At 52.3% G+C, this 13,453-nt stretch overlaps 1 protein-coding gene across 1 annotated transcript; it reads right to left on the reverse strand.

The window, feature by feature from the left end:
• Positions 1-5,229: 5,229 nt before the first annotated feature.
• LOC118679433 (amiloride-sensitive amine oxidase [copper-containing]-like) lies at positions 5,230-9,251 on the reverse strand. The gene is made up of 4 exons (XM_036356182.1): positions 7,667-9,251; positions 6,527-6,812; positions 5,741-5,873; positions 5,230-5,539 (listed from the first exon to the last, which is right to left on the reverse strand). The coding sequence occupies exons 1-4, from the start codon at positions 9,249-9,251 to the stop codon at positions 5,270-5,272; spliced, it is 2,274 nt and encodes a 757-aa protein (XP_036212075.1). The 3' UTR covers positions 5,230-5,269.
• Positions 9,252-13,453: the final 4,202 nt, after the last annotated feature.

Raw genomic sequence — 13,453 nt, forward strand, 5'->3', positions numbered from 1 at the left:
GGTTGGAACACCCCCAGTGAGGTCGGGATGGCCCCAGTGAGGTTGAGACAGCCCTGGTTAGGTTGAAACTTCCCCAGTGAGGTCGGGATGGCACCGGTGAGGTTGAAACAACACAAGTGATGCCGAGAGGGCCCCGGTGAGGACGGGACGGCCCTGGTGAGGTTGAAACAGCCCCAGTGAGGCCGAGATGGCCCCGGTGAGGTTGGGACGGCTCCAGTGAGGTTGGGACAGATAATGGGCACCAGTGTAGACTGATGAACAGGGGTAGATGCAGAGGCAGAGCAGAATTGAACAGACTGTCAAACTACAGTGGGAAGCCTGGGGAGGGTTTGGGGGCGTGGTTAAGAGATCAACCGAAGGACTTATATGCATGCATATAAGAATAACCAATGGACACAAGACACTAGGGGGTAGGGGCCGGGGGAATGTCAAGGGGGAGGAAAAAAGGAAACCTATGTAATACTCTTTGTAATACTTCAAGAAATAAAAATTATTAAAAAAAGAAAAGAAAGGGAGCCCAGGAACAATAGGCCTTCAGTGCCTGGGAAGTCCTGGCAGAGGGAGGGCAGGGAGGCCATGAGGAAATGAGCATAGGAACAGCCTGAGCCCCTTGCTCTTTGGACGTGTACCCTTGCATTCATGAGTCCTTGTAAAATATGCTGATTTGCTGCCTGAGGTTGGAAAATAGTGCTTCTTTTCTCTGTCCTTCTTCAGGTCCTTACTGTTACTGAAAGAGTAATGGCTGGATTGCTTGGGCACAGTGTTTTGTTCTTGTGCTCCAGCTCTTGAATGTGGGGAGTTGAGGGTTATTGAAATATCCCCGCCACAGTATTTGTTCATGTTGTACCCCTTTCTTTCCTTTTACATTTCAATCTCCCCAGTTTTATTGAGATGTAACTGACATGTTACATTGCATTAGTTTTAGGTGTATGATGTGATGATTTGAAACATGTAAATATTGCAAATGATCACCACAACAAGTTAACATCCATCACCACACAGAGTCACAATTTTTTTCCTGTGATGAGAACTTTTAAGATCTGCTCTCCTACCAACTTTCAAATGTGCAATACGGTATTGTAAACGACAGCCACCAGCTGCACATTACAGCCCCAGCAATTGTTATAACTGGAGTTTGTACCTTTTGACCACTGTCACCCATTCTGTTTCTGGCAACTACCAATCTGCTCTGTTTCTATGAGTTCCATATCTTTTAAACAATTTACAGTTAAAGGAATAAGAAACCTGTAAAAGTAAGAAGAGCTTTGGTCTCCTTTGCTTGAGGAATGCTACATGTATTTTTTAGGTAAAAAGATCCTTTTATTTTTTAATAATTATAAAATCCTGAGGGATAGCAGAAATGGTACCAGGAATCTGAGTCCCCTTAATCCTGATTTCCCCAGTGGTGACATCTTGCTGTGCTTCAAAGTCACAACAGGACCTTGATGTTGGCACACTGCTAGCTAGGCCACAGGAGGGGCTCAGTTTCCACCATGTTTATCTCGGGCGTGGACTTGTGAATCCACCACAAAAATCAAGATGCAGAACCTCTCCATCACCTGCTGCCTCTTTTATTCGAGTGCCCCGCCCACTCCCACCCACCTCTTCTCCATCTCCACGGTTTTCTCATTTTGAGATGCCATCTGGATGATATCGTTCTGGATGCATCATTTTGGGATGGACTTTTGTTTTCACCAGGCATAGTGCCTGGATCACAAGTTCATTCCTTTTCACTGCCGATCAGTGCTCTGTTGTAGAGAGTTGTTCAGGGACTTCTCCACTGAGGGACATTTGGGTTGTTTCCAGTCCACTATGATGAATCGGTCTGCTGTGAACATGAGTGCACAGGTTTTTGTGTGAACATAGGAATCCATTTCTCTGGGCTAAATGCCCAAGAGCATGACTGCTGGTCATGGGTAAGTGCAGGGTCAGTTTTATCCATTTTTCTAAAATATAAATGAGAAACTTCAGATTATGGGATGTGGATTGGGAAGCGACCCCAGGACAGGGGATCAGGCAATGCAATAGGGCAGGTAACCTATCTCATGTGCAGTAATAAATTACAGACGTCACACCTAACTTGGAGGGCAGAGAGAATTAAAGAGGCCAGATTGACGGCTCTGAGAAATGCCTGCAGCTGGCCAAGGGTTTAGGGTTAGTTCTTGGCAAATCTCCAGGTGAGAAAAACGTTGAACTAATCATGTCCTTTTAGCAAAAGTAGTTTACTGCCATGATAATTTAGGGTTAAGTGTGTAATTGCTGCAATTTGCATAAGCTTGAATTTGGTTAAAAATGAAATATTATGGCAATAGGCATATTGATTGAATATGTATTTCCTTTTGGGAGGCGGAAAGTACTTTTGTAGATCACATGCTATATTACCATGTTGCTCCTTGAAAGGAAGCAGCCTGGGGATGGCTAAGGCCGGCTGTGGGTGCAGGCAGCAGAACCAGCCTCTTGGTCACTTGGCCTTAGTCTGAAGGGCCCACACTTAGTTTAATTCTCTGTTGTCACCATCTTCAAATTCTTCTTCTTTTTTGTAATCCTCATCTGAGGACATTCATAGAGAGAGGAAGAGAGAGAGAGAGAGAGAGAGAGAGAGAGAGAGAGAGAGAGGACATCAGTGTGAGAGAGAAACATCAATTGGTTGCTTCCCATATCGGCCCCAACTGGGGATGGAACCTGCAACCTGGGTATGTGCCATGTGCCCTGACCAAGAATCTAACCGGCCACCTTTCAGTGCATGGGACGATGCTCCAACCAACTGAGCCACACCACCCGGCGCCACCTTCAAATTCTTAACTTCTGAACCAGGGGTCTGGCCTGCAGTTTCATTTGGGGGTCACAAGTCCTGGTGAGCAGTTGTCCGCAGCAGGCCAGGCTGCTGGCTTGGATGGAAGCTGAGACTTATCTCCCACTAGGAAGGACAGGTGGCTGATTCTGGAAGGTGTGTACATCCACAAGGAGGATTTGGGGCACCCAGAGGCCAAGGGGGATGTCAATGGAGGCTTGGTCCCCAGGGAACCTGGAGGGTTAGACAGAGGCCACCAGCACAGACTCCACAAGTCAACTCCAAGCCCCAGACTTCGTGGTTGTCACCCCTGTAACTGTGGTTCTCCAGCTGTGGAGACATTGTCCCTTCGCTGCTGCCCTCAGGCCCTGTGAGTGCTGGCAGGTTGCTGTCAAGAAGTCCTGGTCCCTGGCTGGCCAGCTGGGCCACCAGTGTAGCTGGACTTGGGTTTCCCCAGGCACCTATATTTTCAGAGGACCAGTCAGACTGGCCATGAGAATTCTGGGGTCTCCCTATCTTGAGTCAGGGTCAAGGCTTGGATGGGGACATGTACTAGTCTCCTTTCTCCCACCTGAGGAGAACCTGAGGATAGAGCCACCTTCCCGACCCAGGACGCTGCACACTAGAGAATGCTGGGGTCACACTCGGGCTCTAGGTCAGACCAGACCTCCAGTGTCGAAAATGAGATGACCGTCTGGGGACAGCCCTCTCAGTGGCACTGTGCTGTCTCTGGCCTGTCTCGCCAGGGTGACCTAGACTTCGGAGGATGGGACTCTAGCTTCCTCATCTTTGTCTCCCTTTGTATCCTGGGTTTGCATCAGGCTTAAAGCAAGGAGAAGCAAGGAGAGAAATGCTGGTAAGTAGACTCCAGGGACTAGCAGGGAAACGGTGGGAAATTGGTTGCCTGCGAGGACCACCAGGGACCGGATCTTATGAGAGGGAGAAGTGAACGCTCTGGGGTTCTTGGGCTCCTTTCTGAGGGGCAAAGCTCAGGTTCTCTTGCCATCTCATTAGGGGGGAGACAGTGTGGTCATAGCCAAGGGAACAGCCACAATCATGATTAGGGCCAAGGAACAAGAAAAGGGACAGGGTGGGGGAAGGCAGGGTATGAGGAGTAGGTGTACTTTGGAATTTGCATTTCCTAAGCTGTGGGTCAGTCCCTCAGTCCCTCAACAAGCACGGCTGGGCGACCACTAAGTACAGTCTGGGAAAGGCACTGAGATGTGGGAGCAGATGGGCCTTTGAGAGGAGCTTAGTTACGAGGGAGGAGCTTCCAGGGCAGCACTAGAGCTCTCAGAGACGCCACCCAGCCCTGCACTTCTTCAGACAGTGAGGACAGACAGAGGTCAGCAGGCCAGAAGAGGGTCTTCATGTGACTTTGCTGGTATGTTGATCTTGGATCTCCAGCCTCCAGAGCTGTGAGCAATAGACTTCTGCTCAGAAACGCCCCAGCCTGTGGCATTTTGTTATAGCTGCCTGAAGGGACTAAGAGGACAGGCAGCCACTTTCCTAGAGTTTCTACAAATCAATGTAAACACGTGAGTAGTCTTCTAAGTCAACATACATCCTCCTCTCTTATGCGGAAGTTGGCATGCTGTAGAGATTGTTTTATACCAGTGATGGCGAACCTCTGACCTCTGACACGTGAACTCATTTATTTGGTTGATTTTTCTTTGTTAAATGGCATTTAAATATATAAAATAAATATCAAAAATAAAAATCTTTGTTTTACTATGGTTGCAAATATCAAAAAATTTCTATATGTGACACGGCACCAGAGTTAAGTTAGGGTTTTTCAAAATGCTGACACGCCGAGCCCAAAAGGTTTGCCATCACTGTTCTATACCCATGTTGTTTTCTTCCTCTGGTTTCCTCCCAGAGAATGCACTCCTTCACGCTTCTTTTACGTTCACCTAGAATTGCACCGTGTGGACGTGCCATAGTTTATTCAGACCTGCAAGCTCTCTCCCATAGATGGATGTTTGGGTTGTTTCCAGATGTTGCTATGACAAACAGCTCTGCAGTGAGTCACTGTGTACACAATTTTTTCTGTGTTTGTGAGCAGATCTCTGGGATAAGCCCCTAGACATTGGATCAGTGTGTCCAAGGGTAAAGGTGTTGGCAATTTTGCTAGATTTTTCCCATAGCATCTTCCTACAGTTGCGCTAATTTGCCTGCCCCTTGGTGATGTAGGGGAGTTCCACCCCAAGAGGGAGCTGTCAGCCTCAGGCTTTTAAAACCAATGTGACAGGTAAAGTTCTTGTTTCAGGGGCTGTCATGTGCCTTCGTAATGGAGGTCTTTTCTGGGATAGAGTCGACCAAGGTGAATGGAGGCCAAGGGCAGGGGTGTGTCTCGCCTGCTGTGTCCCCCAAAAGAAGCAGTACTTGGAGCTGAGCCCTGGAGGGTTTATTATCCATTCCTGGGTGGGGTGGGGGAATCGGGGTTCTAGTGAGGAGTTAGCTGGGGGCAGCGGCCCTTCACACGGGCCTGTAAGTCCCATTGTAGCTAAAGGGGGGAGGCTTCCAGCAGTCCCCGCCCTCCTCAGGGATCCATCGCTGCACGTAGTTGGGGCCTTTGTCCCTGGGCCACACGATCACGGTGTCCCTGGATGCCAGGGATGGGTCCTCGGGGAAGAAGTTGAAGGGCCGGAGCAGGAAACCCACGGAGTTCCCGGGGGTGGCCGTGTTGGGGATGTCCTCTGAGTGGGGGATGTGCAGGAAGCCCACTGTCACCCAGGCCACCAAGTCCTGTGGGAGAGAGGGGTGGGCAGTTCTGACGGGCTCGGAGAGGCGAGGGATGGGCGACCCCTCAAGCTCTCCTCATAAGGAATGGGCAGGTCTGGGGACACTGAGCTTGCTCTCCACACAGCGAGGTGCTGCTGGCACAGGCCCCGGGACAGGGCACAGCTCTAGTCTTGGGCTGGGGCTGGAAGAAGGCGGGGCCTGTACCTCTTCTTCAATGTTCTCATTGTTTCGAAGAAACTCCTCAAAGACCACAGGCGGGTCCCAGGGGTCGTTCTGGTTGTAGATGCTGCTGCTGCACAGCTCAGACTCCCGGTACTTGGTCACTGCCAGGGGGTACCTGTCGGGCAGAGCAGCCAGGTGGCTCTGGGCACGGGGGTGGCCCAGCCCCTCCTGGGGCACATCTGCAGGGTCAGTGACGTGGCTTTTCCCGATTTCCACATCATGTCTTGGGAGCTTGTCAGTCTGACCCAGGGTCAGCGGTGGCTCAGGTGCTCAAACAGGCTTTCCACTCCCCTCCTTAAACACAGAGCCACGCCCTGTAACACACACACACACACACACACACACAGACACAGAGTCTCATAGACAGAAACACAGCCACCACAGACACAGGGAAATGTAGGGAGAGGTAATAGAGTCAAGCCTTGGACTGACCTGTGGCAGAGCCATATACAAGTCCCAGCTTGGAGGGCAGAGCCCTCCTAGCACAATTAAGCTTGACCTTAGAGTCCTCCCTTGGTCCTAGGTAGCTAATGAGCTGTGGGAGGTGCAGCAAGTGCTGCCAAAACAAGGCTTGAGTAAGGAAATAGATTTGAAACTCGCAAGAACATTGTAAACATGTTGACCACTCCCCTTGCTTTGCTTTGTGTGATCTGACTATTAAATAAAGCTTCGGTGAGAGTTCACCCCTGGCAGTGCTGGATGTGGTTCAGGGAAACACAGGGCAGGGCCTCCAGTCATCCCGGCCCCCAACATCCCAGGCCTCCTCACCTGGCCCAGGTGACAGCCCGCTCCTCCTGCCAGCCGGGCGGCAGCACCTGCTCAGCCATGGAGTGGATCTGCAGCCGGTAGCTGCGCTGGTGGCCCCAGCGGTTCTCCTTGGGGCTGGTGAAGAGCAGGTACTTGGGCAGAGTCTGTCCGAAGCGGAAGGCTGCCTGGCGCTCGCGGGAATACCCTGTCCGCTCTAGGGTTGGCTGGACCAGCCGGTGCTCCGGGCTCCAGGGGTTGGTGATGTTTTCTAGCTTCATGCCCAGCGTCTGGAAGCTATTCTTGGTGCCTGTGTGTGTGAAGGGAGATGCAGAATGAGGATCCAGCACCCAAAGTACCCTTCCCCCCATTTTACACTGGGTTCTCCACCCCAGACCACGCCCAACAGCAAACCATCAGGGGCGAAGGGGTTGTCGGGGGTTCTCATGGAGCCAGCTGTGGGGTGGGAGGAGCGAATTAAACACAAAAACCAACAGTGGATCCGGAGGACGATGCAACGTGTCACCGCAGCTGGGGTGGTTGCGGTGGGACTGTGGGCAGTTCCTTTGAGCCCTGGGTCCCAGGCTTTGGGCTGTCCTGCAGCCCCAGAAAGGGGCGGCCGTCTTTTCACAGGCGGGGACTGTGTCCACCACTTGCTGTCCCCAGGGTGTGGGTGAAGGGGCTGAGCCGGGTGGGGAGGGCGGGGTGAGGAAAGGGAGCCACCTGTCTGATTCTGGCGGCAGTTCTGACTTGATGTCAGGCCACATCCTGCCACGAGCCCTATGCCACGGTGACACCGTTAACCCAGGAGACACAGCAAGTAACCCCAATGGTGCTGCGTCCACCTCCAGGTGCCAGGCAGCAGCTACCTTGCTGACATCGAGGCCTTGTCCCCTCTGCTACCCTGAGCGCACCTTTCTACCCAACCCACCGACCCAGGGGTCAGCCCAGCCTCAAGGCAGGGACAGGGTCCAGACTGCCACACCCCTGGCAGCACTGGGGCGCTGTTCACGTTCACCCCTTCTGGCGGCTCAGGGACTCCAGCCCTGCGGGCTCAGAGCAGGTGGGGCAGGTTCTCCTGATGGTGTGCCTCTGGGGTGCAGCATCGTCTCCCACAGGGAAGTCAGTGTTTGCATATGGACGTCTGGCCCCAGCGAGTCCTACCTGCCACGTCCAGGTCTACACGGTAGTGCACCAGGTGAGTGTGCATGTTGCCGATCAAGTGCGTGTGCAGGCGTGTCCCATGGCGCAGCCCCTCGGGCGTGTAGAAGGTGGCGTGCACGTAGCCAGTGGCGTGCATCTTGGCCTCCATCACCCCGTTGGGGTAGAAGATGAAGTCCCAAATGTAGTCATAGTTGTAGACCGTGGACGTCGTCCGCAGCACCAGCACCTGGCCCTGGAGCCCTGCATAGAAGTTGAAGCCACCGTTGAAGTCGGAGTTAAAGTGGCGCCGAATGGGCACCCCCGTGGGCATCTCGAAGACACAGAGGGCTCGGGGGTAGTGGACAGGGTCGTCGGCATCGTAGTAGTGGAGGGCATCCAGGAAGGTGGCTGTCTCTGGGCAGTCGATGCCAGGGGCCAACTCATGGGTGACGGTGCCCAAACCCCAGCCCACGTCGATGTACTTGGTCTGCATGCCCGCAGGTGTGTGGCCTCCATACAGCGCCACTGCCTCCTGGACGCTCACCTCATAGGCAATGCGCTCCCCACCGAAATGCACATTCAGCACCTGCAGCCCCGTGGAGGACCGCAGCCTGAAGGTGAAGCTCCAGCCCCCGTAGAGCACGGTGTTGCCCTCCAGCCTGTAGCGGGGGCCTTGGGGCTGGACCACGTGGGGGCCATTCACGGTCATGGGGCTGGGGAAGTGCCCGCGTGGCTTGTAGGAAGAGAAGAGGGGCGGCTCATCCCTGCCCTCGGCCCCCTTGTCCTTGGGGAGCGCGTCCTCCAGCACCACCATGTCCACCTCCCCGGCATCGTACTTCTGGGCCAGCTCTTCTGGGCTTCGGTAGAACTTCCCGTTGTACCAGACCTGCTCCACCGCCCAGTCCTGGGCGTTCATGCTGCTGTGGTCCAGGAGGAGCTCCAGGCCTGTGGGGTGCAAGAAGAAGCCTTCCACAAAGCGCTCTAAGATGAACCAGGTGCGGCGTTCGCCTGAGGCCAAGCCCCGAGGGGCCACGTCGGTGAAAGTCAGGCATCGGGTGTGGCAGTCCTGGAAGGAGAAGCCGGTGGTGTCCAGGAAAAATCGGTGCAAGGGCTTGGTGGCCTCCTGCAGCGTGTGGCTCAGTAGGACATACTCCGCTGAGGAGATGGGCCTGGAGTTCCAGGACATCTGGTGCCCAGGCCTGGGGGGCAGCGGGCGCAGGTAGTGGGGCCATGGCAGGGGCCCCACGGCAAACTCGGTGATGTTGGGATGCTCCTGGGCTCCGAAGAAGATGACGGCACGCGCCTCCCGAGCCGGTCGCCTCTGACCGTGGTCCAGAAATTTCAGCACCTGCTGCTTCCTGGGCAGCAGCATCTCAATGAGGAACACGGTGTTCTTGGCGATGGTTGATCCTTGGGAGGGCTCCAGCCTCAGGTCCTTCCGGGACCAGAGGAAGGTGCGCACGGCCTTCAGCTCCTCTGTGCTCAGGTCTGCGAACACCCCAGCCTGGCTGCGCAGGGTCCGTGGGGAGTGGTTCGCCATGGCCAGCGTCTGCAGCATCAGGATGGCAGCCACAGCCCAGCTGAGGGCCGGGCTTTCTCGCCTCATGGCTCTAGAATGTGGGAAAGATGAACTTAGTTGTTTTATGGGAAGACATGGGTTTCCACTAGGCTGGCCCCGTAGTTTCCCAATAGACACAGCTTCGTCCCTTGGCCGCCATGCCAGCCGGTGGCCATGCTGGCGTAGTGGGGGCCCCAGGCTACTCAGACCTGTGCTTTCCATTGATTTTAATTCTACACTCTCCTCGCTTGTCTGTAAACCTTGGTTATCCTGCAGATTTTCTTACCTATGTCAACTCCGCTTTCCCCTTATCTGTGCATTATCTCAGCGTGGCTGCATCTCCACCTTTAGAGTGACTCAGCCAGGGCCTGTGACACAGGGCACCCCTCCAAATGCACTTCTTATGTCCTGTGTCTGAATGAAAATGAGGTGCTGTGATAAATAGAAACCCTTCCCTTGGCAGGTCACGGTGGGTAGCGATGGCCCGGGCCATGAATGGTTTTTAAGCCAGCCCTGGCCACTGTTGCTGTCCATCTAGGTTAACACACCTTTGAAATACCACAGTGACACTCTTTTTCATCCCCTCTGAGGTGTAACCATCTTCAAGGTAGCACACAATCTTGTCAATTGTTCATTGGCCCTTGCTTTCTTGCATCTTCATGTCATCTTTCTCAACTCCAAATGCGTAACTGAGACTACAAACTGTCATTCTCAGGAGGACTTGAGATCCTGCTTCCTGTCACTTGTCATCAGTTTTGGCTCAAATAAACTCTTATGAAAATTACTTATAGATTTGGATGTTTCTTATGTTGACATGGGTATTAATAGTAGAGCTATATTTTTGATACACCAGAATTTTTTTCATTCTAAAATTTGAAATGCAGTGCAGAAGTTCAAAGAGTGGGCTCTGGTGTCAGGCTGCCTGGGTTCAAGAGCTACATGTCCCACCACTAGGACCAGCTGTGTGACCTTGGGCAGGTTGCTTAAACTCTCTGGGCTTCCATTTTCTCAATTGTACAATGGAAACAAACAACCATAGTACCTACTTCGTAGGATTTTGAGGGAAATCAATTAGTCAGTAGAATAATGTGTTTAGAACTGTGCTTACCTTCTAGGAAGCACTCAAGAATCCTTAGCTACTCTTCTTTTTTTAAAAAATATTTTATTGATTTCAGAGAGAGATAGAAACAACAATGAAGAGAATCATTGATGATTGGCTGCCTTCTGCACGCCCCCTACAAGGATCAAGCCTGCCACCCGGACATATACCCAGGCCAGGAATCAAACTATGACCTCCTGGTTCATAGGTTGACAATCACTGAGCCACCACGCCTGGTGCTACTCTTCTTTTTAAAAGCCAACCTTCAGGAGACGCTCAGTGGTACCAGAAGATTTTAAATTTAAGCAGCATAGAAAGATTTGACTGAGATTAGGCTGTAGACTATGGCTGAATGAGGACCAGTTGGCCAGTGCTGCCCGGCTGCTTTGTGTCCTTGGTGGGGCACTCAGGTTGTGGCCGATTGACCATCTGTGGCTCCTGGGAGGGCACTTCAGGGTGCGGCCATCCCAGGTGGTGGTATAGGGAGATGTCCCTTTCCCTTCTATTTTGTGGGTGGGTGTGGTCAGGGTCTTCACTCATAGCGAATCCCCCAGAGCAGCGAATCTGTCCCTGTGCCTGGTCCTGTCCCCCTGGCCCTGGTGCAAGGCGGGGACTCACCTGACTTTGTGCTGTCCAGCCTGAAGAGATGGGTGAGACACAGCGGCCCTGGGAGAAGCCAGAGATCACAGAAGGCTACGAGGTGAGCTCTTGTTTTACTATTACATTTTTGGGTCAGCCTCCTTTTAAAAATAGACTTTACTTTTTTAGAGCAGTTCTAGGTTCACAGCAAAATTGAGCACAAGGTACAAAGACTCCCAATCTGCCCCCTGACCCCCGCAAGTACAGTCTCCCTCATTATCAACACTCCTCACCAGAGTGGTGCATTTGTTACGATCAGTGAACCTACACTGACACATCATTAGCACCCAAAGTCCATAGTTTACCTCAGGGTTCACTCTTGGTGCTGTACATTCTATGGTTTGGACAGATGTGTACTGACATGTAACCGCCATTGCTAATCCTACGGAGTAGTTTCACTGCCCTAAAAATCCTCTCTGCTCAGCTACTCAGCCCTCCCCACCCCAACCCCTGATCTTTTACCATCTCCATAATTTTTTCTTTTTCCAGAATGTCATAACGTTGGGCTCACCAGTCTGTAGCCGTTTCAGACTGACTTTGTTCACTCAGGAATATGTATGTAAGTTCCTAATGTCTTTTCTTGGCTGGGCCCTCATTTTTAGAACTGCTTATCCCCAAATGCCTTTCTGCTCTGTAGAAGAAGGAGGGACTTGGCTGTCCCTTTAAGCTTATCCTCCCCAGCACAGTCCTGTGTGCGGTGTCCCAGTGGGCAGCTGGGGTGTGTACTGTGGCATTGAAACTACGGGAGGGGAGAACGTGGCGGCCAGTGTGCTCTGCTCCTCTCCGCCTGAGAACAGCATCCAGCTCCCCACTGAGCCTTTCCCATCTCACCTCCAGGAGGTTGCCCCTGGCTTTCTGGGCCTTTCGGGTCTTCATTTCTCCTGGCCCCTCACTCCAGGCCTCGCTTCCCTCCCCTGCCAGTCATCCCCTTCTCGACTCTCCCGATGGCCCATCAGAACATACCTCTGCTCCTCTCGCCTCTGCAGCCAGCCTTTGTCTGGGCTCCTTCTGGAGCTTTATTGCTCCGTTGGACCTGCCCTATTGGGAGGGACAGGGTGAGGGCTGGGTCAACCAAGGTGGGGACCCACGTAGGGCTCAGGGGGCTCCCAGAAGGCAGGGGTGGTGGCCAAGGATGGGCACGGGGCTCTGCAGCCAGGGGGTCCTGCCCCTAGAAGTACCCAAGTTTGGAAACGCCCCAGGCCTCCATCACTTCAGCTGCGGGGTTCACTTCTGTTTCTCCCAAAACCGTGTCCTAGTTGTCTGTTTCCTTTCATTCCTCCTGCCACTGGGCCCCATCCACAGGAGCTGTCTATGGTGTCGTATTCCCTGTCGGGAGCAACGCGAACTGTGTGATGCCAAAATTTATTAAAGTAAATGCTGAGTTTCAGATGCCAGAGATAAAGACAAGAGGAAATTTACCAGCAAGCAGTCTCAGCTGAAGCGGATGGAGGGACAAAGGCGGAGGCTGATAGAGTTGGACACCAACAACAAAAATAAGGGACCTGACCAACGTCTAGGATGGGGAGCCAGAGCCAGAGCCAGAGCAGCACAGGGAGCGTGAAGCCACTGAGCTGAGACTCTTGAACAGTGGTTCTCAACCTTCTGGCCCTTTAAATACAGTTCCTCATGTTGTGACCCAACCATAAAATTATTTTCGTTGCTACTTCATAACTGTAATGTTGCTACTGTTATGAATCGTAATGTAAATATCTGATATGCAGGATGGTCTTAGACGACCCCTGTGAAAGGGTCATTCGACCGCCAAAGGGCTCGCGACCCACAGGTTGAGAACCGCTGCTCTAGAAGAAGTCTTCTTTGCATCCCGGAGACTCTGACAGGATTCCAAAGGGAGGGAGGGACTGGCTGGGAGAAAGTCCTCAGAATGGCTGTGGCCAGGGCCCAGGGAAAGGAGAAGGGACGGGGGTGGGAGACGAGGGGGAAGCACCCGTGCAAGAAGGGGACACAGTACTAAGGTGGCTTAGTTAGATGACAAGGGAAAGCTTGGCCTTGGGAGAAAGAACCAAGAGGTCTTTATCCCCTTAATCACCAAGTTTTGAGTGCTTATTTTTTATTGTTATATGACTTTTGTATTTATTTTGTCTTCTTTTTTTAATCCACATCTGAGGATATGTTTTTATTGATTTTAGAGAGAAAGGAAGGGAGAGAGAGAGACAGAGAGAAACATTGATGTGAGAGAAACATCTATCTGTTGCCTCCCTTAAGTGCCCTAACTGGGCACTGAACCGGCAACATAGGTATGTGCCCTGGCCAGGAATCAAACCAGCAACCTTTTGGTGTACCGGCCGATGCACCAACCAACCAAACCATCTGGCCAGGGCTGACTTTTGTATTTCTCATCATTAACATCCTGCTACTTTCACTGCAAGTGATTTCAGTATTTATTGGCAGCTAGATAAAGGAAGGAGAAAATAGTTAGTTAACCTGATACTTGTTTGCAAATCCAGAAGGCCCTTGGAGTCTCCAAGGAAGGCAATTAGCTTTAAATGCATAA

The sequence above is a fragment of the Myotis myotis genome, unplaced genomic scaffold (assembly GCF_014108235.1).
Source record: "Myotis myotis isolate mMyoMyo1 unplaced genomic scaffold, mMyoMyo1.p scaffold_m19_p_25, whole genome shotgun sequence".
NCBI lineage: Eukaryota > Metazoa > Chordata > Mammalia > Chiroptera > Vespertilionidae > Myotis > Myotis myotis.